Source organism: Anomalospiza imberbis, chromosome 1 (genome assembly GCF_031753505.1).
Source record: "Anomalospiza imberbis isolate Cuckoo-Finch-1a 21T00152 chromosome 1, ASM3175350v1, whole genome shotgun sequence".
NCBI lineage: Eukaryota > Metazoa > Chordata > Aves > Passeriformes > Viduidae > Anomalospiza > Anomalospiza imberbis.
Window position 1 is genome coordinate 11,782,413 of NC_089681.1, and position 27,316 is coordinate 11,809,728.

The window sequence follows — 27,316 nt, forward strand, 5'->3', positions numbered from 1 at the left end:
CACCTTTTCTGTTACTTTATTTAGCTTTATTCTGTTACTTTGAGGAGCAAGTGGCCACTGAGGTGCCACCTGCCTGCAACACAGACTGCTGCCATTCACACCCAAGGTGCTCTCACATGGGCTGTTCACGAGGTCGAGTGACGTGATGCCACCACATGGGGGGCAGATGCCCTTCCTTACGAGCTGGAGGCAAAGCTTCAGTTCTTGGACCATCAGCTGGAGTTTCTTCTTGTAACTGCTTAATCTAGAAGACAAGACACAGAACTGCTTTAGCACATTAACACACATTCCCATTTTCAGTGCCTAGGCAATGAGCAAAACAAAGAATCACTGGTTCTTCTCTAGTTCCACAGAGCAGAACCAATGGTAACACCTTTGGCTGACAGGTTTCACATCTCCCAGCTTTAACTTCCACTCAGTAATCACTGTAGGCTCATACTACCTAATTAAGAAGGAATTTCTAGGAGCAAGAAGTGATTTACAAGAGAAATTTCACTTAAAAGGTCATTATTTCCATGTAATTCACGTCTACCATTACTCTATCAAACAGGCTGAATTGTGCTGCTTTGGAAGCTGAGAGAGAATTCCAAGTCTGGACCAAGTTTCCCTGCAGTCAGTAAGTAGGAGACTTCTGTTGCTGTACGTCACCAGCAGCCCCTCACATGCTTTCAATACCCATTTCTTGAAGCAGCACAAGTGCCACGCTCCATACAATCCAACTGAATCCAAGAACTGTTCTAAGAACAAGAACTTCCAACCAACTCTAAGTTTAGGATGGCCAGAAATTAGTCTCAATGCCCAGCTGATGACCACTGCAGCAAATCACTTTCAAAGGTGTAACCAGAAAGTGTCAGAGCTCCACAGCAGCAGCAGATGAATTTTCTGGTTGTTAGTCTCCTTTCATCCCACTTTGGATTTTTTCCCCCCACAAAACTACTATAACAGTTCTTACTAACTGACACAAGGCTGCAGGTTCAGCTTTAACTTCAAATTCCCTTCACAACCCTCCAGAAGCTGTAACAAATGTGTAGGCATTTTAGGTTGTTTCACACTGACAAGGGCTCCAGCACTAAAGAGTCTACCTGAGACTGCAGTAGACATTCAGTAATTTTTCCAAGAACACATCTGTGCCACACAGGATACTTGTGTGCTAAAGAGACTTTCCTTTGCACAGGGCAAGCACTGACCTCTCTTTCCCAGCTCTCCCGCTGCAGCTTCTTCCATTGCTCTCGTTTGGCAAAGTAATCAGGATACATTGCCTTCTCAGAAGGGTGCCAGAAATCCAAGGACCATTCAGGAATCTGTTGAAGAAAAACATGATTTAAAATACTATTTTTATCTATGAAATCGCATTTGAACACACATGCAGAAGAATGAAACACAAAGGCTGAAGCCAGTCTTACTCCCTAGGGTGTTTTTCCATTTTGAAGTACTACATAAAAACACCATTTAAGAGCTGCCTATCTCGAGGCATGTGGCAGAGGTCAGAACTTTTCACACATTATCCTGACCCACAGGAAGACATCACAATGACTTGTTTAAATCACAGCATTCCAAAACAAGTCCCAGGTCATCTCAGTTTACTCTAAACTTCTCAAAAGAATTCCATCTGGTGGAGGAGATCTGATTTCTTCCCTTCCTTCTCTTGAAGGCAGCAGGTTAGAGGTATCCTTCTCTTCAACTACTGATTTATTTTACTTGTTAAAGACAGAACATTAGAGCTCATTTCTGCTTATCTTCAACTACTAAGAAATGAGCAGTTTCTTAGGCCTTTAAGATCTTGAGAATGGTCTGACCTCTAAGACCTTCTGACAAGAGAAAAAAACAAAATCTAAAATTTTGCAGTGGTTTAAAAAAAAACTAATTGCTTACATTTTAAAAAGAGGAACACTGAATACAAAACAAAATCCCACCAAAACTCCCAAATGAAAAAAAAAAAAAAAAAGTTGCTCCAGTACCATCATAGATTCAGTGATATGCACACTTTTCTTTTCCTGCTGTGATTTTCACCACAGAACAAACCTTTGACTCAGGCTGATTGGTGGTTTTAATTGGAATTCTCTGTGTGTGGATATTTACTTCAGCAGCTGTGCTATTTCCATTCAATCAGCCCGAGTTCGAAAAATGACATTTTGGAGCAGCATCCACAACGGACAGGCACCGATACACACACCAGCCAAAACCTTGTGACAGTCATTTTGTTAAGACAGTTTTAGCCCATCAGACTGGGAAAAGAAAGCATAACCCAGTCTGTGTTTCTGTATGAAGACTGATATTGACCATTTATTGCTCAGCTGCCTTTTTTCTGTCTAGATCCTCTGTCACTATTATCTCTACTACCGCTCAGGCCCTTGACCTTGGCATAAGTCTAAGCAAGTCCTTCTCTTTTCATTCTTATATTCTTTATTCTGTCCCTGATAAATCTGTGCCATTTTTTTTCCTGTGGCTTAATATGCAGAAAGATCTGACCAGATCCAGTCTTGTGCCAGGACTTTTTTCAAATTCATGAAGAAAAAGGTGCAGGCAGTCTCTGGGTATTTACTTCTAATGTATTTAAAAAGATTATACCAAAGAAGCAAAGAAACCTGTGTTTTTCTATAGAACTTTTGCTCTTAAATAAAACAATCTTGATAGTCAATACCTGTAGAAGTGCCTTAAAGAGCCTAAACATAAGGCTTCTATTTCCAGCCAGTGCTGCTCTCACACAGTAGCACACAAACTGCACCATCTGGCACTGCAGCATAAGAAGGGACATGGTAACTTGTACCAAATGCCGGAAGAACCACAGGACTGAGTGAAGGCAAGTCCCCGACAGCCAGGGTGACAGCTGGCCTCACCAGAGGAAGCCAGGCTGTGCTCGGGAGGCAGCAGAGCTCCCTCGGCGCTGTTCGCTTCCCCAGCTCAGCTCCAGCCCTGTCCTGGGCCCGCCTGACCCACCACGGGCGGACTGCGCTTGGCAAAGGAGCAGATGATTATCCCCAGGAAAAAACCCAAAAGAACAAGTAGCGGTGTTCAAACTGATCACGAAACTCCATTTTCAAGGACCAGAGCAGCTCCTCCCACACAAGCAGCAAAATGTTCAGGGAGCAATGAAGTGACACTGCGGAGCCAAGCTGCGGCCCTGGCCGAGTCCAGTGACACAGAGCAAGGGCTGGAACCCGCGGCACTGCCGGCACCTCACCTTGTACAGCTCGTATCTCTCGTAGGCAATGCCGCCGGGGGAGTCGGCGAACAGGTACGGCTGCGGGTGCTGGCTGGCCCAGAACTCCTCCTCGCCGGCCTTCAGCAGCTCGGTGGCTTTCACCATATCCTGCACGTTCTTGTTCTTATCGAACCGGTCCCTCAGGAGGCAGGCGAAGTAGCGGTACTTGTCTCTACGGACAGAGGTCACGCACGGTGAGGAGGAAAACAACCACCCCCCCCACCCTGGGCCCAGCCAAGCGCGGGGCTGAGCGCCCGATGTGGGGGCGGCCAGCGCCGCCCACTCCCAGCTCCCCTCGCCCTCACCGATGGATGCACCAGGACTCGAGGTGCCGCAGGGATTTCTTGTACAGCCGCAGCACCTTCTGCTGGTGCGTCAGGTACGCGGCCATGGCGCCCGGCTCCGCGGCCCCTCCCCTCCGCGCGGGGGACGCCGGGAGGGCGGCGCGGCCCCGCCCGCGCCGCTGCCGAGCGCGCCGGAGCCGCCATGAGCCGCGCCAAGTTCATCGGTGAGGGGGCGGCGGGGAGGCTGGGGGGTTTCTGTCCCCGTGTCTTCGACCCAGGTCTCCCCGCTCCTCGCCCGGTGCCGGGCTGAGGCGGCCGCCGCTACCCCACTCCGTGAGAGGCCGCGCGCAGCGGACGGGGCTTCGGGCTGTGCTGTGGCAGGGCTTGTCGCAGCCCTCCATCCAATGCTTGTCGACTCCTGCTCCAGCCCCTTATCCAGGGTTTTTCCCCGTCCCTCAGGCTTATTCCAGTCTCTTAGGCTTGTCCCAGCCCCTTTGCCAGAGCTTGTTACTTCCTGCCCCAGTCCCTGCTTGTCGCCTCCTGCGGTTCCTCTCGGTGGCCCGAGGTTCGGCGGCCTTGGAGCCCCTGGGAAGCGTTTGGGAATGTTTGTGCTGTGCCTGGGCACTGGGGCTGCTGCTCCTCGGTTCGGCTGCCCTTCGTTCCTGCACTGGCACATTAGTGGTGGTTGGTTCTGATTGGATGGAACTGGCTTGGGTGAAAATATAAGTATTTTTAGGAAATTCGTCGGAAAGCCTGTAAATTACTTCAAAAGGTCTGTTAATGTGGAAGCCCTATGTGTTGCAGAGCAGCTCAGTATTTCCCTGGAAAATTTCCCTTCCCGCTAGAACCCCCGCTGGAAGCGCTGCAGAGGTGGCTGTTCCTGGAGCCGGTGCTTCAGGCCTTGGCTGCAGCGCAGGGCAGCCGTGGGAGCCGAGCGAGGCGGGCTGGGCTGCGCTGGGCTGAGCTGCGCTGGGCTGGGCTGGGCTGGGATGCGCTGGGCTGGGCTGGGATGCGCTGGGATGCGCTGGGCTGCGCTGGGCTGGGCTGCGCTGGGCTGGGCTGGGCTGGGCTGAGCTGAGCTGGGCTGGGCTGGGCTGGGCTGGGCTGGGCTGCGCGCTGAGCTGGGCTGCGCTGGGCTGGGCTGCGCTGGGCTGGGCTGGGCTGCGCTGGGCTGCGCTGGGCTGCGCTGGGCTGGGCTGGGCTGCGCTGGGCTGCGCTGGGCTGGGCTGCGCTGGGCTGGGCTGGGCTGCGCTGGGCTGCGCTGGGCTGGGCTGCGCTGGGCTGGGCTGGGCTGCGCTGAGCTGCGCTGGGCTGCGCTGGGCTGAGCTGGGCTGGGCTGGGCTGAGCTGGGCTGGGCTGGGCTGCGCTTGGCTGGGCTGGGCTGCGCTTGGCTGCGCTGGGCTGGGCTGGGATGCGCTGAGCTGGGATGCGCTGAGCTGAGCTGGGCTGGGCTGAGCTGGGCTGGGCTGCGCTGGGCTGGGCTGCGCTGGGCTGGGCTGCGCTGGGCTGCGCTGGGCTGCGCTGGGCTGCGCTGGGCTGAGCTGGGCTGCGCTGCGCTGGGCTGCGCTGAGCTGGGCTGGGCTGCGCTGAGCTGGGCTGGGCTGGGCTGCGCTTGGCTGCGCTGGGCTGGGCTGGGCTGAGCTGAGCTGAGCTGGGCAGGGCAGCTCCAGCCGGTACCTGCACTGCAGTCAGTGCCCTGTCAGTGCCCTGTCAGTGCTGCCAGGTGGCTGGGACGGCACTAGGAGGGAGAACAGGCAGCTCTTTGGAGGCATTCTGCTGCTGCTGCTGCTCCCACCCGTGGAAGGCTGCATGGGAGATGTTGCATTTTCCTTTCCTTAATGCTTGTTTGCATAAATTTGTGTTTTCATGTAAGAAGCAGATTTGTTTACAATAAAAAACATGTGTATTCACTTTGGTGGTTATGAGGGTGCGCATAATACGCTCACAAAAAGTCTGAAGTTGCACGGAGACAAAAGTTTAATTTTTCTGTCACTTCTAGTAAGGAGTAAGTTTTCAAGTTATGCAAGTAAGCTTATGCTTAAACATTTTATGACTTAGTAATGTGCTGGTTTAGGGTTTGGATAGGGTTTAGATAAGGTTTCTATTGTCTTCCCTGGCTGATTAATGCTCAGAGTAAAATACAGAGCAACTATAACTTCTAATTTCTGTCTTTGATTTTCCATAGATATTGGTATTAACCTGACAGATCCTATGTTCAGAGGAATCTACAGGGGAACACAGAAACATCAAGGTAAATGTTTCTTTGTATCTGCTGGAAGACCAGATCCCTTTTGCTGAATTAGAAACCTCTTGCATGTCAGAACGTGATGTTAGGGTTTCTTTCTATTCCTCATTATATACTTGGGCTTAAAAAAGAAAGCCTGACTAAATAAATTGGATACCCTCACCAAAATGTATTGTCTTAATTGCTTTTTACATGCAGGTAACTCTGCTTCTGGAGCAAAATGGACAATTACTAATGTACTTAGGATTGCATTGAAAAACTGATATGAGAGTTATGAACAGTGGTCTGTCAAAGTATTGCATTGCTGAATCACAGTTACTAATTATAATGTGGGCTTTTTGCCCTTGTGGCTTTTAGATACAGATAAGGTGGAGAGCCTTCTAAACTATGTGGAAAACCTTCCACTGACTTCTTGAATTTAAATTGGATCTCCAGTTATTACACTTTGTTAATGTCTTATAAAGATTAATTAAGTATGGTTTAAAGATTTAATGATAAGAATTTTGACTGCATGAAAATTAAAAAGTATTTAAACTATACTGTAAAACCTCAAGTTCAATTTATGACATTTTTATGAACTTTTGCAGATGACTTTCTGGATGTAATAGAGAGAGCAGTTAAAGTTGGCATTAAAAAGGTAATTTATTATAATGAAATGGCGTTAAAATTTTAAGCTGCTTTCTAATATTTGGTTTTTTAGTGCTCTCCCACTAAAACAATGTTGAATGGAAATTGCAGTAACTTCCTTCAGTAGCACAAAACAAAAATGTTCTGTGCAGAGCATGGTCTTTCCGTTTGCACAGATCATTACTGAAGCTGTTTATTGGAGTTCAGTGATACTGTAGGAGATGTGGATGTAGAATTTGTTTTGTACAGTTTCAACAGAAAGATATTCTCCTCTGGCCTGCTGCAAGAAGTGGTACATAATTTTCCATGTTGTATTATAGACAACCATTCCTTTTTTCTTGTATCCTGTGTGGCTCTTAGAGAGTAAATCCTATGAGGAGCAGCTGTGGGAGCTGGGAGTTGTTTAACCTGGAGAAAAGGAGGCTCAGAGGAGACCTTATCACTTACAACTTGTGAAAGGAGGCTGTAGCCAGGTGGGGGTCAGTATCTTTTTCCAGGCAAGAAGTGACAGGACAAGAGGAAATGACCTCAGGCTCTGCCAGGGGAGTTTCAGGTTGGACATGAATGAAGAATTCCTTCATGGAAAGGGTGGTCAGGCGCTGGAACAGGCTGCTCAGGGAAGTGGTGGTCATTGTCCCATGGAAGTGTTCAAGAAACGACTGGATGTGGCACTCAGTGCTATGGTTTAGTTGGCAGTGATCAGTCAGAGGTGGAACTCAGTCATCTTGGAGGTCTTTTCCGACCTTAATGATTCTATGATTCTTAATCAACAATTACTGCTGAAGATCAAGCTCTTGTGATTGAGGTTTTCAGATATTTCTATATGTAAAGGAAATTGGTAACTGCAGAAGAGCTGGGAGTTCCTACAAACTCTTAGTTGAGACATCTGCATGTTTGATGCTAAATACTGGCTTACGTGTATTAAAACAGCATCATTGTGAGAGAATTTGTAACTCTGAACTTGAAATTGCTATTTCCAGCAGTGCATCGCATTCCATAGTTTAGCCTGTCTCTCTTTCTCTCTAAACTGAATAAATTTTTTACAAAAATGGTAATTACCACAGAATACAATATCACAAACTGTTCTATTGCACTACTAAGGCTACCAGATTAGAAATAAAGAAGTAAACGCTCCTATAGCAGAGGAACAGGCATCTTGGGAGTTTGTTGGAAAACTCTCATCTGAAAAGAGTGGGAAATGCTCTGGGAGACAAAAAAAGAAAACTAGTGATGGATAACTTAACTCACTGCAGCACATACAGGAGTGAGGTCACATTTATATGTGCTGTAAAAGTGCTATTTAATTTTTATACCACCCTCTGAAAATAAGTGGCATTTTAAAAAAATTTATCATCAAAAATAGATTAGCTGCATAACTTTCTCAAGATGCACAGTGGATTGAGAAATGTCATTTAGGAGTTCCTGCCCTTAGCTGTTCTCAGTCTTGCTGCTAGCCTGTACAGTGTCAGAAACCTATTCAATCACAGATTTTTCCTGCTTGCTTAGAATCTTAATCTGCTTATTAGAAAGTACTTTTATTTTTCTGTATAGCTGCTACTTTATGTTAATTTTTTGTGAAGTTTTGCTCTGTGTTGTATATGCACTGAGCCATTTTCAGCTTAACATTTCTCGACGGTGTTGTTGGGATGTGTCTGTCTGTCATGAGTGCCCTGGGAATGTGGGAATGTCTGAGCTGGTGCTGACAGAGCCTGCTGGATAGCACCTGCAGGGAGAAGAGTTGTCCGAAACCACTGTAGACATGGTTGTTACAAACCTAGGGTGAAATATTCTGCAAGTGGTAGTTAAGAAAATACACTGTAGGCAACAATTCTCATGTGATAACTTCAAGGTAAAAATAAAAGATCAGAGATGGAAATTCTTATATTTGTAATCCCAGCTCTGATACAGACTAATTTTTTGGTTTAACTACTTACTCATGTCTCGTTTTGGGTCTTTGGGAGTCTATACTTTCCCCAGCTGTAAGACAGGGAGAGTATTTCTAAGTATCAATTCTTGAGTGCAAATACAGTCTTCAGTCATTGTGTGAGGAAGCTAATAGTGTTGCAAATTGAAGTATTCTATTCCTTTAGTAGTTTAAATGCTTAGCCTACAAGATACTTGATTAAGGGAAAAAAATCATATTTTGCTGCCTACTGTATTTACTAGCTCCTGAGGACCATTGAGGTTTATTGCTGATTTATGAAATCTTGTTATATGTATATTAGTAATTGTATTCTGATGTTCTCTGATGAGATCTTTCCTTGTATCTGAGTGTTTTCTTAAACATTCTGTTTGATGTTCAAAGAACATGCACACTGACAGTACTTTTCTTGTTTCAAGTTTTTGATTACAGGTGGGAGTCTAGAAGATAGTAAAGATGCATTGCAGCTGGCACAGACAAATGGTATTTTCACTTTAAATTTACATTATAGAATATATCATACAAAAATGTAACCTTCTCTGCTCTCAGAATTCTGAGTTCAAAAGGACCTGCCTCAGAGGTGTTTACAGAATCTCAAATTAAAATGAGAAATTACATTTCAGAGTGAGATGAATGCATTATGTATGAGTTTGTGTGTTGCTCTTTAGATCCCTGATGTTGGAAGGACTCACTCTTTTCCTGCATGTTCTATTTCTAAATAAAAATAGAAATTAGAAAATTTCTGGAATAAAAATATTGATGCAAGTTCCTGTTATTGGAATAAGATAAAGTGCTTACATGCTGTGAAATATATGGGGTTTGTTGGCTTTTTGTTTGTTTTTTATTTACCAATCTGTTATGACCAGCTTGATCAAGAGAGGTATCTTTCTTTTGATCATTCCTCTGGCTTTTCCTTTCTTTCTGTGAAAGAAGAATGGCTCTTCATTTTTTTTTAGGCAGGTTTAATTCCACTAATTACTTAAATATGTATTTGAATTAAAACACATGATAAAATACTGTTTACTAGCAGAAACCTAAAATAATTTTGGTTTGAATGAACTCAGGGAAATCATTTGGTCCAACCCAGTCCACCTCCCCACTCAGGCAGGGCTGGTTTGAACATTAGGGAAAGTTGCTCAAGGCCTTACCTGTTTTTTCCCTTCCCCAGTGCTTTTACACTTAGCAGAAATGTTGGTTTTGGCATGGTAATCTAGATCAGATACTTGGGTAAATCAGGCAGATGTGAGCACTAAAATTCTCTAACAGCTTATGCAAGGGACATGAGGGAAATGCTCTCTGCAGTTCTTACAGCTGGGATAACCTGATGCACTTTGAACAAGATATATTTCTGAATGATCTCAAGAGGTCTCATCCAGCCTCAGCAATTGTATGATTTATTGGGGGCTGCTCCACCAGAACAGTTCAGCTCTAAGCTGCAGTTTTGGAGTACGCTAAATAATGTGTACTAAAAGAAGACATGTGCACATGCCCCCACTGGAGATACTGTCTGACATTTCTAAGGCAGAAAATGTCTAATGAAATTATCACTAAGATAAATATGGTCAAAGGGAGTTTTCTTTTAAAATTGTGACCAATAAAAAGAACCTCCAGAGGCAGATGTTGTCTATACCTTAAATATTTTTTTTTTTCTTGAAACCTCCTAATATTCTCTTGCTTTAGACATGTTTTTCAGTACAGTTGGCTGTCATCCTACTCGCTGTGGAGAATTTGAGCAGAGTAGCCCTGAACAGTATTTATCTGAATTAAAAAATCTGATTGAAAAAAATAGGACAAAGGTAATTGCAGTTGGAGAATGTGGCTTAGGTAAGTGTTCTCTTACTACTTCAATATTTATTTTTTCTAGACATATACTAAAAAAAATCCTAAAATACTAAATGAGGTTTTTGTTCTTTCTATTTGTAGATTTCGACAGATTAGAATTTTGCCCAAAGGACATCCAACTCAAGTAAGAAACTTTTGATGACTGTGAATTAACTTTTAGCAATTTACAGTAGTGTTTTCTATCTTGTGTTCTGCCACATAACATACTGTCATATCTAGCCCTAAAATTTTTAGGGTTGGGCCCAGAGTTTTTTTGGCAGAAATGGGAATTTAAAGAAATATGCCTACATTCAAGTAGTGCAATGAGCTAAATTTTGCTACTTCCCTGGTGTTGACTTATGTCAACATGTCCTATGTCAACATGTCCTTTTCTGTAAAACTAACCAGAAATTGTGAATTATGGGTGAGAGAGATGTTAATTCTTATTAATAGTTAAGAGCTCTAAGAGACTTAGGGGAATAAAAAAACCGTAAATGTAGTGTGTGAAAGAATTGGGCTGTTGAGTGAAAGGCATGAGGAAGGGAGCAGAACTATCAAACATAAGTCAGCAGTGGGTAAAAAAAGAGTTTTTAGTAAGGAAGGCGTTAGCTGGGAGTAGATATTGGAGAGCTGATGGCAAAGGTGATTTCAGGAGGTGGAGAAGTAACACATGCAGCATAGATGCTGAATGGAAAGAAGCTACCACAGCCCCCACAATCAGCCTGCGTTCTTCTATTGAGAACTTCTCTCTGCAGAGGGAACTGATTGAAAGATACAGGTGATAAATTCACATAAGATGAGTGATTAATGAATTACATTTCCATGTTACTGTTTTGAGCAAATTAGTCACTGGGGGGCAGTGGTTGGTTGTGTTTTTTCCAATTGCTGCATGTTAGCAGTCGGAGGATTCTTCATAATGCTACAGACCTGCAGTGAAATACTCAGCAAAGGCGACAGGACTTCTTTTCCTGGTAGAATTCAGTGTACATGAAGTTCAGCGAAGCACACCTTAGAGCATAATCTGTTTATTTTCTGTGGCAAGCTAAAATACTGATGGAGTATCAGATTTTAAGATCCTTAACTGCCTTGATGTTAGAGAAAAAATATATATCTCATTTCCTTGTCCAATAGACTGCAGTTGAAGAGCTGTAGTGACTTGTAATTGGGTGCACTGAAATTGAGATGTAAGGAAAGAGATGACAGGCCTGATCAGTGAACTGAACAGAGGAAGACAGAGTGTGAAATACATGGAGACAGTTCACTGGTTTTCACTGCTCAGGAGTTCAGGTGCAGCAGTCATGGGGAGGGCTGGCACACAGCTGCACAGTTCCCCCACAGAAGAGCAGTATGTTTGTTTCCCAGCAAATATCAGAGCATGACCTCTGTTTCATTTAGTACTTAATCAACATTTTTCTGGTTAGTTATGCTGTGTTTTCTTTTAGATAATTTTCACCTGTACGTTATTTTTGATGCTCTTTTTTCAGTTTAAAAGTTAGTAAAAATCTAATAAAAATGAAATTTCTTTGCTATAGTGTTCCTAAGAACTTTTTATTTCAAAAGTCTTCCCCATTCTCAGAACTTTTCCAACAGAAAGCGGTGATTTGAATGGTAGTAAAATGAAGGTATTGCCTTCATATTATGGTGAAAGCTGTATTATAAATGCCCTGGTAAAGATATGGAAGTTTCACATCTGCTGTACTTCTGGGAGGGGTCTGTATAATCACAATATCATATGCACCATTATTCAAATTAATTCAGAATTGTTTGTCTGGAGATGTACCTCAGCAAGGCCAGTTTGCTTTAGCTCCTTTAGTGTCTTGATCCTGTAGCATTTGAATGTGATGGTCAAAACTAATCTTGCTCAAAGGTTGTTCCTTAAGTACTGGAACTCATCAGGTTTAATGTCCTACTGAGTTATTTTCTTATGATTCTAGTCACCATGTGTCTGGTTTCTTCATGCTTTTCCAGGGTTTGGGGTTTTTGAATTTTTAAAAAAAATTTTAAAATTTTTTATAATTTTTTAATTATTATTTTTGTCTCTTCAATAACTTCCCCATCCACCTCCCCTTTCTCTTTGACAGGCCAAGGAACAACATGTGTTGGGCTTTGTTGCTAGGAATGGAAGAAGCTTGAGTTACATTTCCATTTGCAGGGGTACTAAACTTTGTATTTTCAAGGGCTCTACCCTTCTCAAAATTAGATTGAAATTGGGCCAGTATGTTACTTAGGGAGCTTACTTGCAGTTCTGTCTCTAAAACCTCTTTCCCATATGAAACAAGTATTCTGTTAAAAGAAAACTGACACCAAAAATCAAGAAATTTTAGTTATTTAACCACAAGAGCAATCATGAGTTGCAATTAATTTATTTTTAGTCAAACAAGCTAAACTAAGCACGATATCTAGACAAGATTCAAAGTAGGTGTAATGCATTCTCATGAATTTTCATGTCAGTTTTCAAGGTTACAGCTGATTTGTTTAACCTGTTTTATCTCAAAGATTTGCACTGATTAACAGGGAAGGTGACTTTGATATGAGAAATATCAACTTGTAATATACGGAAAATAGTGAAAATGACATTAAATTAAATTATCAATTGCGTATTTGTTTAGGGTCGTTTTTTTTTGGTTGGTTTTTTTAGGAAAATGTAAATCAAACTAATGGTTTGCTGCTACTTTTCCCTGATTGATAAGTGACTCGTATTCCCTTTGAAATGGGTATGATAGCTGATGGTGGGAATTTCCCAGTGCCCTGGACTGTGTTTTAACAGCAACACCTCAAGAAATCCAGTATGTGCATAGAGCCCCAGCCTGCTGGGATGGGCAGTGTTTTTCTCCTGCTTCGCCCAAAACGGTGTGAGGACACTGAGTCACCATGCACTGCTGGCCTCCTGCCATGCTTAAGTTCCTCTGCTGTGCTCCCTGAGCATGGGTGATTTCCCTGCCTGGGTGGAGCAGGGCAGCAAAGCTGTGGAATGGTAATTGCAGAGCTCGCTGCTAATGACAAGCACTGGTTAGTTCAGTGCTAAGTAGCTTCCTTTGGCAATTGCCTTGGGGAACCTGGCTACCTCCTTACCTTCCTTCTGCCCACATTCCAGTGTCTCTTCACAGGGTGGGGCCTCCCTGTTACCGCCCCATCAAGAGCAGCTCTGAGGAGTGCAAAGTTGGCAAGGGATAAAAAGGATTGAAAAGGAAAGGATGCAGGAACACAGAGGAGGGGAAGGAAAACAGGTAAAGACAGTAGGGAGATGATGTCTAATCTGGAATTTGTTCCACCCCAAGAGGGGACTCACCTCCATGGGTTGTTACTCACAGGTCAGCAGCTCTGATGCAATTTGGCCATTGGAGGCTGTAGAAGCCTGCACAGTGCTCCCCTGCTCACCCTCATTGTGTTTATGAGTGCTTCTTGAAATAGTGGCCTCTGTGTCATCCTCACTCTCCCATTCCCAACATTTCAGAACTTTGTGGAAAAAACAGTCAATTCCTCTTCCATTATAAATAAATAAAAATTAACTCTGCCTACACTACACAAGAGTATGTGCACAAGAGCATATATACATATACATTCTGCAGTACTGAGGCTCTTGGCCACTTACCTGTCTTCAAGCACAGATGACAGCTGTGGCAATACACATGGGAAAAAGCTTCTTTTAAATCCTTGCACAAATAAGAACTTTTGCATGGCAAATCCATTAATTCTGTCTTTAGCTCTGGAGGACAGAAGCTTCGGTAAAAAAATCTTTTACTGTCTTTATTTGTTCTCACACTGAGTTTCTCTTTAAAGGTGAATTTTATTTTACAGGTATTTTGAAAAACAATTTGACTTGTCAGAACAGATGCAACTGCCCATGTTTCTGCACTGTAGAAACTCACATGCTGAATTTTTAGGTGGGTTTTGTTTGAGAATTTCACATTTAGAGCAAATTGTGAATATAAAAATCTTCTATATTCATCTGTTATAAAGCTGTTTTATATTTTTATTTCATTTCTTAGACATAATGAGAAGAAACAGAGATAGAGTTGTAGGAGGGGTGGTAAGTATGGACTTCAGTGTAGCATTCATTTTCCCATGCATGTGTGTGAATATTGTTACTTAATATGCAATTTCTTGTTTATCATGGAATCTGTGTAGGCTTCCTGTTATCTCATTTAAGCTGTTATTAATTAGTAAATTTTCCAGTTCCTTTTACTATTTTTATTTTCATTGCTTATTTGACAGGATTTTTGCAAGGTAAGAAGATAGGCTGAGAAAAAGCTCTGCAGCTGATGTGAACAGTTTTTCTTGGCCTGCCAGCAGGACAGTTTAAGCAACTCATAATTGACGTTGGCCTTTTCCCAATTCCTCAGTGTCTGTAACTGCAATGCATTCAGACCGCAGATAATTTAGATGCATTTTCCCAGTGGAAACCATAACCTCAGACATTTGCTTCTGACGTTAGACATCATTTTCAAATTGGATCCAGATGGAACTTTTGATTACTTTATGTCTTTAGATATTCAGGATCATGTTTTTTTAATTCAAAAGTCTAACAGGAAAAGCTTTGGGTGAAACAGGAAGTCCAGCAATGCTTTTTCAGGTTTCCATTATGACTGGATTTTTCAAAAGTAATTAGATGCTCATGATTCTAACATAAGACCACACCTCCTACAAGAATATTGCAGTCCCTAGGTTTGTCCTTTGTTCCCACAAAACCCTTCTCCACGCTCAGTGCTTTGCATGTGTAATGTCCTGTATGTTATGAAGGCTTTCCTTTCTGCCTGCCTTCCTTCCTGCCTTCCTTTCCTGCCTCCCTTCCTTCCTTCCGGCCTCCCTTCCCTCCCTCCTTCCACAGCCAGGAAGAAATGAGCAGGCATCTTCTACAACTCCTGTCCCTGTCACAGCACAGGGAAGCAGAGCACACAATCTCTTTACTCCACTCAGGCTGAGAAGATGCTCCATTCAGGCTCCCAACTGCACTACACTGGAATGACCAAGTCCCTGGAACGACCAAGTGAACTGTCTTGCTAGTTCCAGTGGACTAATATCTGTGGAGAACAGAATGCTCCTCTTATGGTGGCCCTGTCAGTGCCCTGAAGGGAATACTGAGGAAAGAATCTAAAAATTCAGCAAGCACAGATTACTTCCTGAGTATGATCTCCAAGTTACCAGTTACAGAGAGTTCCAGGGCCAAAAAAGTATCACTAGATAGGCCTTTATACACATTTATCACTGTTAGAGTGTGGTAACCACTTCTAGTGCAGCATTCAGGTGACTTCAGCCTGAACTTTGCTCAAATTCAGAATCAACTGAGCTATGTCCTATCTTGATGTTTTCAATGATGTGTGATGCATACTATTGAAGGTATTTGATGCTAATAAAAGGTAATACATACTTTGGAATGCAGTTTTAAAAAAGTACATTTGTATTTTTACATGTATGTGTATCTGTATTTACATGTGTTCTAGGTACATTCTTTTGATGGCACAAAGGAACAAGCAGCAGCTCTAATAGATTTGGATCTTTATATTGGAATAAATGGCTGGTAAGTTCTTTACAAGAAATATAACTGCTTTAAAATGACAGCTGTAGTGAACTCATCGCTTTCTTTTAAACAGTGAGGTCAAGTTTTCAACGCTCACTAGACCCTTAATCATCTGACAGATTTAAAATTGCTCACATTAGTCTGTAAGCCATCAAAGCTCTTGCCATGCAGCTCAGTGAGCTAATCCACGTCCACTCTACTGCCCTCAGGACAATCCTTGTTTGTAATTAAATGAGGTTGTTGAACATGGAGATTCCTTCTGAGAAGCATTTAAAAAAAAGCCTGACTTAAAGCTGCCTGTCAAATGCTGGAGTACTGCAAATGTAACCTGAGTGCCTCATCTCCTGGTTATGCAGTTTGGATTCTCAGCAGTCACCTGGCCAAATGCCAGCCAGCACACTTTGTAAGGTACAGAGACTGTCACCAGGCAAGCAAGGGCAGCCAAAGGGGTTCTGCAGCTTATTGGAGTGAGATGGCTTCTCCCACTAACTTTAAATTTGCTGTTTTCTGCACAGTTTTAATTTACAGGCAGTATTGTTAAAAAGGAAGCAAATTTTATTCATTAACAAAATTATTTAGGAAGCTGCCTTTGCTACAAAACACTTTAATAGGCACAGTAATTACTTTTATATGCTTTTTATGTTTTTTGGTTTTTTTTAACCAAACTCTAAATTTTTTAGTTCACTGAAAACAGAAGCCAACTTGGAAACACTGAAATCAATTCCTAGTGAACGATTAATGATAGAGACTGGTAAGATTTTATATCTTGGTCAGTTTGTGACAATGGGCAATGGGATATACTGGTGTAGCAATCCTAAAGCAGAATCAAGACCTAAAGAATTCAGAACAGTGCCTGTTTTATTTACTTGAGAAAGCAGTTTACAGAACTACTCCTTTCCAGCCTTCTGCTGGAACGAATAAGCTGCTGTGTCAGTTCCTGACATTGCAGGGGAAGATGAAAAGGACAAATTGACAGCTTGGATTTTCAAATGTACCAGAATCCTGCTTAGGTATCTTTTAAAATGTAGCTTGCTGGAGATGTGCCAAGCACAGGGCAATGGCTATGAGTTAGCCACTGGCAGCAGTAATGGCATTTGGAAACAACTGCTCTTTAAATGGAATAGGTGGAAGAATGCTTGAATTCCCTTCTTAGCCCACTAAGCAGTCATTTTAATGGACTGACTAGGGATGTCATGTTTTCTTTTTTCATATTCAGTTATCAATAACTGACAGTTACAAATACAGTATTTATTTTAATTTCTGACTCTTGAGAAAGGAAAATTGCAAACTGCTAAATCCTTAAATATCTTTGCACATGAAGTGCAGACCTGTTATGCAGGAAGTTTCTGTGGAATGCATGCAATCTGCCTGGCTCTCTTTATCATGTCAGAGGAAATAAGCGTTATGTGTTATTACTGCTGATTTTTTCCAAGTGTAAAATCTTGAAGATAATGGTATAAAAATCCAAGATGTTAAATTGCCCAGATGTCTTAAATTTCCTTTTGAGCTGTAGGTCGTTGCTGGAAGGAGATTGCAGGAACTTTTGTCTGTAGAAGTAGTTGATTAAACTATCTCATGCTATTCTGAAACAATTGCACTCCTAATTCTTTTATTCAAATTAAACTAGATGCACCTTGGTGTGGAGTGAAAAATACTCATGCTGGATCAAAATACATTAAAACTACATTTCCTACAAAAAAGAAATGGGAAAAAGGGCACTGTTTGAAGGACAGAAATGAACCCTGCCATATAATGTAAGTGTACCACTGCACTCTTGTTTCAAATACTTCAACTCTGGCTTGTAAAAAAAGTAGAAAAATCCCAGTTCACTAGTAATGTAGAAAATAGAAATTAATTCTAAATGTACTGAAACTTGAGCAAAGTTTTGCTTTATAGGCTGTGGAAAAAATTAGAAATCTTAATTTTCTTACTTCAGCTATTCTGAAAGTGAAACCAGTAGTGTTTTTATTGTTTCACTTGATGCACTGTAGAAGAGGTTAAACCCGCTGAAGTAACCTGACTTGAATATTCATTTCACTCACTTGTTGTTCAGGTAATTTTTAAAACTGATCCAGCCCTGGGGATCAGGGGACAGTCCCACAGATGGGACAGTGCTGAGGCACAGGCTGCTGCTGTCACAGGCCTGTGACATGAACTGCCACAACATGCATTTTGTCAGGGATGTTTCTTCCTTCTGCTGTTGTGCTTCAAAGAATCTGATCCTGTGAAATTTAGATATGAATGACAGCAGCCAAGATACAGAGTAGTAAAAGAAAACTCCAGGGGCTTATGAACAGAATTGGTAAGCACAGAACCTGCTTCCTGCCTCCTTTCCACACAGCTCCTCACAGAAGTGTGAAAAACAGGAAAATTTGTTTTAGTGAAAATGTTTAGTTATCTGCTTTAAATACCATTAATAGATGAAATACTGAATTTTCAGAATTCTGTGTCTACATTTTGAAATACTGCTCAGGATAGTACTAAAGATCCAGGTATGCAGCAAGGTGTCTAAACAAGAATTTATTTGAGAAGTGAATTCTGATGCTTTTTGAGACATGAAGGAACTTGGAAAACCACTGATGATGTAAAAGCACAATTTAAGCTTACATGGTGACATCTCCTAGTGTTCAGATATACTTAATGTAATTAGGTCAATAGTAATGCTTGTTGAAATTTTTTTTTTTTTTTTAATTTTAAAAGTGAAGAGAACACATTAGCACAGAAGGGTTGCTTCAGTATTGTAAGACTTTCTAGGGTCAGTCCATGATTTTGGAGTGGGGGAAGAGATCAATAGGAAACACTCCTCTGATCACAAGTGAAGGGCCTCTACTGTTACTATTTCAACCAGCTCATATGTCAAAAACAACCACACATATTTGTCTGCTGCCTTAGTTGTAGTTTATAGAAATGTTTTAGAAAATTCCAAACTCGAAATGCACAGTTTGTTCTGCATAGATGCAGAGTGCACAAATGCACTCAAGATCATCACACAAATGCTGTGCTTTGGCATGTTCATCCAATTTATTTTGCCTCCTCCTCTTGGCTTGTATCAAGGTCCTGAGCCTTTTGCAATTGCTTATTTAATATTTACAGCAAATACCTGGTCACATTAATCACAATTAAGCTAAAGAATGGGTAAGGAGGAGTAAGTTACTTTGGCAGCACTGTGCTCTGATAAAGCTGTACCTGGAATTTAAGATTTACCATAGACCAGTCTATTCATAGTGCAGCTTCAGCCTTGACAGGCTAATGAATTTTTGTTTGAAAAATGAAGATCATTGATAAAGACACCCACAAAATGACACTTCCTTCAAAACAGAAAGCTGTTTAATTACCTCCAAACAAGAGTCAAAAGACCAAAGATGAATCTGTACCAGTAAGCAAACCAGTGTTCAGTGTAAAGGAAATGGCAGTTAGTAACTTAAAAGTGAAGCTATTTGCATATCTGAGCACCCTGCCCTATTGCTCTTAGTGTAGGTTTTTATTCCAGATAAATCTTAGTGAGTTGTACATACACATGCAGCAACCTGAAGTACATTCTGAAGTACTGGGTTTCAGTCTTCTAATATAAATCTTTCTTTTTTAGTCAAATACTGGAAATAATGGCGGCAGTAAGAGAAGATGACCCACTTGAGTTGGCCAATACTCTATATAACAACACCATTAAAGTCTTCTTTCCAAATATGTAAAGTTGTTTTTCTTACATTTATTCAACTTAACTTCAGTAAATATATTGCAAAAGCTTAAAAATCATCATTCCTGCAAGTTCTAATCAATGGAAGCCAATATGTAGTGGGTTTGGGTTTTTTCATGGTACGAGATTAAAGCTGCTTTTGAAAAGGTGGTCTGCATTTGTGCAGTTTCTCAGCCCTGTTCCCCTTTCCTCAAGATTCAGGATCAACTTCAAGGCCAGGCCATGCCTGTAACTCCAGTTAGCGGTGGAGGCACAGGATGAGCACCAGGCTGCTGCATTCACACGTAAAGCACTTCAAGCTACAGCTGGCAGCTCAGGAGGGTCAGACACGTCCATGGCATGCACTTTGCTGCTTCACCAGAAAGCTGAGCAGTGTCGCCTTTTGTTCCACATACGCAAATGCTATAGCATTAAGTCTACCAACCTAAATTTTTGTTATTTTTTTAAAAAACACAACTCACTAGTTTTTTGCAATAAAGCTCTGCTAATACTGAGTTTGTAAGTAAAGCTGCTTTGGCTCAGGCTTTCATTTCCGAGTTGACTGGCTGAACAGTCTATTTTCACCAGTATTTTTCATTTGCTTCCAGAAGACATTGATTGGGGATTACTGGTATACAGTCTTTGGCACAGCATTATCACTACATCAATTAAAGAGTGTTTTTCCAACCATCTTAAAAACGTGAAAACATTTTATTCCATGTACAATAATGTACATAATTTTAAGGTGGTCATGAAAGAGACCAGCAAAAATTAGAGGTATATTTACAGTAGCACACACCACAGTAAACAACCACCATTCACAGACTCAACATTGAGATACTGCTGTTGTGCTTAAGTACAATAACTACAAAGTGATACTTTTATTCTGTTGGAGTCAATCTTCAACAAATACCTCACGGCTTAGTAAAGGACATACTAATCACCAAGAGAGTTAGAGTCAACATTAAGAGTCTCATTCAAGTGCTGTGCCACACAGTCGCCATCTTCCTCATCACTATCAGAACTGTCATTATCTTCATTTAATTCATTTTCAGCATCAGCAGCTTCTTCTGCAACCCGTACAGGATTTTCATTTGGTGCTACAAACCCGTTGTTGTTAGAGATATTGGCATTTTCTTTGTCCTCGATATACACTTTCTGATGGCACATCGGGCACGTGTCCTGAATGTACAGCCACTTCCGAAGACAAAGTGCATGGAAATAATGGTTGCATGGAGTAATGCGCGCAGAGGTGGTGAACTCGTGGTAGCAGATTGCACAGACATCATCAATTTCATGTAACCGAGCTCCTTTTACCTCTGGAAGCGAGTTGATTTTCTTCACAGCAGTGCGGCGGTTTATAAAAGTCTTCCAGCCATTCTTGGCTTGCAGGTAGATGTTGAAGTACGCGTGCAGACACATCATGCAAGCACGAATCTTGCTTCCTGATTCAAAAACCATTGTGTAAGCTCCATTTCCAAACATGATTACTCCAAATATAAACTCAATAATATTGCCGGTTGAGCGAACATAATAGACATAATCATCAAGTTTTTCCCATAGCACATTATAGTAGCCGTCAATCATAAACAATATATAAACAGTGATAGAAACTATTACTTTTAGGCAAAGCTCTACACAGAACGCTGTGACTGCAAAAAGCCAAGTATTTAGTGCATAGTGGTGCCAGAGGATGTAACTGAGCAGAACTGGAAGAACAAAAAGGCAAGCGGAGACGAACAGTACAGGAAAGTGTCTGCGGAACGATGACACGTGGGAGGCACTGAGAGACATCAGCACGGGGTCTGTCATTCCATGGATAAAATGCAGGACTGCGGTCAACAAAAGGCACATGTTTCGACTCAGGCGAACTAATCGTTCCTCTGGTTTCAGTCCACTTAAACCAGTCTGCAGAGCCAAAATGAAAAACAAGACAGGTGCTACAAACCCAAGCTTTTTGTCATCCTCATCAGTTGACCCAATGAAGGCCAGGATACCAAGTCCCAAATAATGTGCTATTGAGGAAATGACGGCACTCATGCCCAATACAGTTAAAGTAGAGTCACACCCACTTATGATCAGGCTGCAAATCAGTTCCCAACAGTTATCCCACGATATCAAGAAGAATTTTTCTTCTGTGTTGTTTTCAGCCATCTTTACTACATAAGTTAATACCACAGCTTGTGCTGAAAGTCTTGTTAGCCAAAAGACACGCAGTACAGCTGGAAACCGAATCCTTTTCCACGTATCTTCCATCAATAGCTGTAATCCATAAATACGATACATGTGCCTCACCAGCAGATAAACGTATCGTACCGAATAATAGAACCACTTAATTTTTGTAGCTAAAATGGCTGTGGTATTTAGTGTCAGAACTAGGCCTGAAATAAAAACAAGTACTTGCCGGACATTTAAAGGTAATTCAACAACCAAGCCAATTACAGGAATCAGTATATCCAGGATGATGAGTTGAGAGTATATGGACTGCATGTTTAGCAATGTAACATATCCAATTCCAAAGGTAAGCTGAAGGATGGAAAGTGCCATCCATAGCGAAGGTCCTTTATGTGGGAAAATCTGAATTCCAAATGCAGCTGTGTTGTAGGCACTGTAGAAGTTTATGTGCAAAGCAGCATAGTAATTCACCAACACTGAAGTTGCAGCCAGCAGAAACGCTGAGGTGATCATGTAGAACTTGAAAAGTGCTCGCTGTTGTAAGACCAGAACAACGCTGGATACAAAGACACCTAAAACCAGATTGAAACAATTTAGTTCTCAATAGAAGTTCAACAACAGATTTTAACTTATTAGATCTGGAGGTACATTTATTTAATGTATCACTTCACCATTAGACACTTGTAACCAGTGGTGCCCTTTTTAGAGAACAGGCAAGAGGCCAAGTTAATCTCTGTATTTAACATCTGTGCACTACAGCTGTGATGCAAAGCCACTGCAAGCCCTAAAATCACAATTACTATGAAGTTTGTTGCAGTTTTAGACTAGAATAGAGACAACTCCCAGCCTTTCAGACTTAGTCCTGAAATCCAAGTGTAGACAAGTTCTAAAAATTAAAAAAAAAACAAAAAAAAACAGATAAAGCATCACATTTATAAGCAAAATTAATAAAGAATAAATGAGTAAGATTTAGTAAGTCCCCTAATTCACTTGAGCAAGGCACTCAACTACAGCTGTCCAAGCTGGAGTACTAAAGTAACCAAAACAATTTAGTTAAACTCTTTGATGGGAAAATTGTGAAATTTTGCTGTAATTTGCTGTGGGGAAGGCACTTTTATTTCCCTTCAGTTTATTTCTGGTGAGAGTGGTGACACAGGTCACATGATGAAGACCTTCCACAGTATACAGCTTTTGTGCACAGAATCCAAAAGTGTACCAACTGACTCTCTGCCAATGCCAGTGCAAACTTGAATGTCTTGTTAGAAGTCAGATTTAGGCCTTGAAATTCCTGTTTGCTAACCTCTCCCTCATATTGACCATGACCATATCTTGACCATGCCTGGGAAGTCTGCACCTTCTTGTGAGAAATCCTATCAGAGCAACTGCAGTATTGGGAGTTCGGGGTTACATGTCCCTGCAGTAAACTTCTGTAATTTATTAATTCCATCACTGTGCACTCCATAGGTAAGGGCTCTGCCCTAAGAGGTGTTAAATTAAATGGCACTTAGCACTAGATTAATTTTCTTAAACAGTTTTTTTTTCAGGAAACACATTGCCTTTGTTTTGGACATCAGGTTTCACTCTATGCAAACGTTTTCTCATCCAAACCAGTTTGGAGAGATTTCAATCTCTACAACTGATATTTGATTCTAAGTTGCTTTCAATTTCTGTACTAAAACCAATGAAATAAGGAGTAATCCTCTTTCTGCTGGAGGACAGCATCAGTCTTTTCTGACAATTGTAGTTTAGGCTGTTCTAAATCCACCATAAACAAGTGTTTAAAAACAAAATTAAGCCATAGCCTCTTGATCATGAAAATAAAATCTTTGAAATAGCATTTCATTCTTCCAATAGTGTGACCACGGCTTGTAAAAAGAAAAACAACAACAACCAAACACACACAAATATTTAAAAAAAAAAAAACAAAAAACACCTTCAGATCCTGGAGGATTGAGAAGAAGGGAGAGGCTCAACATGAATCAACTGCAAAAGGCAGACTACAAATAAAGTTATTAATGTGCCTGAACAATATTCCTTGCCAGCAGCACTGGGTGATATAAATACATTCTCCTTAATTAATCATTAACCTGGTAACTTTGTGAAGTGGACTGAGGAAAAGCCTCTATCAGTTTTCAGAAAGCCCCTTGCATTGTAGCTCCATTCTTCCAGGAAAAGATTAATATTGGTTACATGCAGCACTTTCTACAAAATAAGCTTGACAGTTGCCTTGTCATTTTAACCACCACAAACATCTTTAGGAAAGCCAATGCTGCTGACAAGTTTGTAGCCTTTGTCTTTTCTCAGAAGTCACAGAAAAGGTTCACATGCTTGTACAAGGTCATTATTTATGTAATTCTGATCATTTGAGCCAAAGGAGATGCATTTTGCAGTAAGCAGGCTGCTCTGAAACACGCCTTAACAAAACCTATTTTTGTACCTTGCAGTGGCAGTAACAGGCCTGTATTTAGATACTGCAGGTCATCTTAAAACACTGACGTTTCACATGCAAGACACATCTCTAAAAACAGTACAACAGTGAGTCAATAGAGCTTGTCCTACTGGTTCCTCTGAAGAGGCACGAACAAAAAGTATAGCATGTCTCTGTTAATACATATGAGGAAAATCAAGACTCACTTAAGGAGACTCAAAAGACCCTAAGAGGTAACAGATCTCAGAAGGGACAGTGAGCACTCCTTTCCCCCATCTCCATTTATGTCACTTAGTCCATCTCAACATAAGAAGACTTTGCCCTGCCCTGTGCCCATCCCCGTTTGCCCTTCAAAAACAGCAAGTCTTTTTCCATTTTCCCTCTACTAGGAAATGCTGCGGTTCCTCCACTGATAAGGTTTGTCTCTCTACTTTGTCTCTTTACTGTTTCTGCCTGTGCCACCCCATTGCCAACTGTCCCAGTACAGCCTCCAAATACAGCACTGAACCAAACTACGCTGCACTTACTTTTAAATTTCTTGTGTTAAAATTAATGTCTCGTCTCATTTTTTTTTCCTTTAAATCCTGAAATTCATCAGTATCTTCATAGCAGCCCACTACTTAGGATTCAACTTCCAGTCATGTGCAGGGGACAATCACTTTTACACATCAGCACTTCATTCATGTGGAACTGCCAAACTATTTTTCTCTAGCTCCACATCTTTCTGCAGACTCAAGTATTTATAGTACCCCTCTCAAAACTCAGTGTCCTCACTGAGGAGGGGCTGCTGTCTGAGGTGACAGTCACACACTCCTGGGGGTGGTGGTTCTGCTGGAATTGAGATACTTAAAGCCAGTGCAAAGATACGAAAAGGCAAACACTGTGTTGGGGACAAAGCAAGGTTAACCAAAAACACGACAGAAAACGTGCTCCAGCTGTGGAAGTTGGTTCTGTGCCATGTATAACTCTATTTACTTGCATAGAAAGTGATGGAAGAATCAGACCAAGGAATCCTGCTGTAAAACTTTGTAACACCCACACAGATCTCTATTAGCATTCCTGAAGAGCTGTACTCCCAGAATATTTCAGAACTGTTTAACATCACCTCCAAAAATCATCAATCTCTCCAGAGCTTCAGTCTTTGTGTCTGGTGGACAGATTGTCAGTTTATCCTGTGCTATTGTGCTACAGGAAAAGTTTGGATCGGTACTTCAAAGTCTGCAAATGGTAAGTAAAAGGATATTTTCCCACTATTTAAATACAAAATGATCCAAAATAACAATATCACTTTTCTAACAGCAGCAAAAACCCAACCCTGTAATCCTTAAATTCAGATGCGAAAAAAACAGATGCAAAAGCACTCTGTTGTCTGAACCACATGGAAGGTGTTTAAGATCATCTTTAGGTGCCTACATTTTAATCTTCAATTTTGGAAAGCCAAGAACTACAAACCCCTTTTCTAAATGTTCAAGGTAAGTTTCTTGGCATAAAACATTCCCAAAGCTTTTTTGCAGAAGGCAAAAGACACTTCTTCAGCAAACTCCTTCCAGAAAAGTGTTCATATAAATGCAAACCTCAAAAGTGGCTTAATCTGTTAATCCCAGTACCACACACTTAAGGGACATCACTGGACAACATATCCACCATTCATTTACACAGGTGGGATTAATTTAGACAGCATCTGGATCATACGATGAAAGACTCCTAAAATTAAGTTGGTGAGGCACTACTATGTAATTTTTTTAAAAAGGAATTATCACTCTTAGCAATTCCATAAGTGTTGATCAAAAGGTCAAGAAAATGGGAAGCAGGGAGGAAGAACCCCTGTTCCCCATCCTGGAGCACCCCATACCCCTGGCACGGCAGGCAAAGGAGGCAACTTTGGGCCTCCTCAGCATCACTTCTCATGTGAGCACAGACTTCCCCTGGCACCCTTAACCAAAGCAATAACAATAAACATAAAAAATATAATAAATGTTAAAAATCAAAATAAAGCACCTGCTGCACCTTGTTACCTTCTCCCTTTGATCTCCTCTCACCTTCTGTCGTGCTCTAGGTTATTTTTCACTTTTTCCCCCTCTGCTCCTCAACTTGTGTGATGCCGTCACACACTTTTGACTATGCACATTTCCTTTAACCCTCTCTTCTCTGCTTCCTGCCCCAAAAGCTGTACCGCCTGTTTCCTTCCTGTTTTTCTTCTACTATAAACGTCAAATAAAATCCATCTCTAGCGGGCCTGCAAAAAAAAACCCAAATAAAACCGAAACAACAACTTGATTTGTTTTGTGTTCTCCTTCCTGCCTTAGGATCGCCAGCTCCAAGACGTGATACACAGCACAGTATCGCCGGTACAGCAGTTCACCGGACGGGACTCCCACCGAGCTGAGGCTATATAAGATCCCAAGTTAACGAGATTGGAAACAGTATCACCTAGTTATACCACTGATTTTCATCCATCATGGGAAGAAAAGAAAAAGCTTGAAAATAACCATTGGCAAGTTTCAAGAGGCTTCTATTTCCTCTGGGAACCAAATTCCCGGCACTTCTGAACTGATGTTTCTAAAATAAGACTTTTAACAGCATATTTCAGGAAGACATCACGCTATCCAAAGGGTTCTTTAAAAACCGCATGAAAACCCTATACCCACTAAGTCACATGTCTTCCCCCTTGGAAGCCCCCAGTAGGAGGAGGGGGTCACAGCCCCGAGCCCTCGCCGGGTCCTTGCACCGCTACGGGGGCAGGAGGAGGCGGAAGAAGCCGGGGAGATGGATCGGGGGGAGGGGTGAACCGGGCCCGGAGCGGGGCACGAGGGGGCGAGGTGATGATCCAGCCCGGGCGGCCAAGCAGGGGCTCGGCGGTGGCAGAGAGGAGCCGGTGGGGACGGGAATCGGGGACGGGGGAAGGGGAGAGACGGGCCGCGGCAGTAGCAGCAGCCAGGCGGCGGGTGAGGGGCGGGGAGCAGCGGCGGCCGCGCCGCGCCCGCGGCCGTGAGCGGGGCCGGCGGGGCACGGTCCGTGTCTCTCGGGAGAGGGAGGAAGGGAAGGTGTCTCACCCAGCAGCCGCAGCAGCGCGCCCAGCAGCGCGGCGCTCACGGAGCCGCCCGGCAGCGGGGCCGAGTTGAAGATGGCGTCGATGAGGAACAGGCTCGGCACCCGCAGCGCGACCTCCAGCCCGGCCCGCAGCCGCGGGCCCAGCCGCAGCTGGGGCAGCCGCGGAGGGCCCGGGGCCGCCATGCCCTGCGCGGGGGGGGCAGGCGGGCCGCCTCTCCCGCCGCTGGAGGAGCGGAGGGGGCGGGAGCGAAGGAAGGGAGGGCTGAAGGGAGGGAGGGAGGGCGGCCGGGAGCCGCTACCGCCCCGCGCCCGCCGCCCGACGCGCCCGGCTCTCCCGCGCCGCCGCCTCCATGTTCCTGCGCGCGGCCGCG

The 27,316-nt window shown here is 42.5% G+C and overlaps 3 protein-coding genes across 8 annotated transcripts; 1 reads left to right on the forward strand and 2 right to left on the reverse strand.

Moving 5' to 3' along the window:
* NDUFB9 (NADH:ubiquinone oxidoreductase subunit B9) lies at window positions 1-3,668 on the reverse strand. The gene is made up of 4 exons (XM_068181585.1): window positions 3,508-3,668; window positions 3,182-3,374; window positions 1,188-1,301; window positions 1-244 (listed from the first exon to the last, which is right to left on the reverse strand). The coding sequence occupies exons 1-4, from the start codon at window positions 3,591-3,593 to the stop codon at window positions 113-115; spliced, it is 525 nt and encodes a 174-aa protein (XP_068037686.1). The 5' UTR covers window positions 3,594-3,668; the 3' UTR covers window positions 1-112.
* On the forward strand, window positions 3,621-19,461 carry TATDN1 (TatD DNase domain containing 1). 4 transcript variants are annotated; one of them, XR_010996354.1, is made up of 13 exons: window positions 3,621-3,710; window positions 5,672-5,737; window positions 6,319-6,368; window positions 8,699-8,762; window positions 9,960-10,103; window positions 10,203-10,245; window positions 13,899-13,984; window positions 14,090-14,130; window positions 15,542-15,618; window positions 16,299-16,369; window positions 17,246-17,372; window positions 17,672-17,920; window positions 19,205-19,302. XR_010996354.1 is itself a non-coding variant. In XM_068181555.1 (12 exons), the coding sequence occupies exons 1-12, from the start codon at window positions 3,689-3,691 to the stop codon at window positions 19,305-19,307; spliced, it is 894 nt and encodes a 297-aa protein (XP_068037656.1). In that variant the 5' UTR covers window positions 3,621-3,688; the 3' UTR covers window positions 19,308-19,461. The 4 variants fall into 4 exon arrangements, 2 of the variants coding, with proteins under 2 accessions (XP_068037656.1, XP_068037671.1); XR_010996350.1 differs by having other exon boundaries at window positions 17,854-17,920; XM_068181555.1 differs by lacking the exon at window positions 17,672-17,920 and having other exon boundaries at window positions 19,205-19,461.
* Window positions 18,316-27,316, reverse strand: RNF139 (ring finger protein 139). Of its 3 annotated transcripts, none has more exons than XM_068181541.1 (2): window positions 26,948-27,316; window positions 18,316-22,038 (listed from the first exon to the last, which is right to left on the reverse strand). In XM_068181541.1, the coding sequence occupies exons 1-2, from the start codon at window positions 27,126-27,128 to the stop codon at window positions 20,228-20,230; spliced, it is 1,992 nt and encodes a 663-aa protein (XP_068037642.1). In that variant the 5' UTR covers window positions 27,129-27,316; the 3' UTR covers window positions 18,316-20,227. The 3 variants fall into 3 exon arrangements, with proteins under 3 accessions (XP_068037642.1, XP_068037633.1, XP_068037624.1); XM_068181532.1 differs by lacking the exon at window positions 26,948-27,316 and adding an exon at window positions 26,543-26,563; XM_068181523.1 differs by lacking the exon at window positions 26,948-27,316 and adding an exon at window positions 23,562-24,248.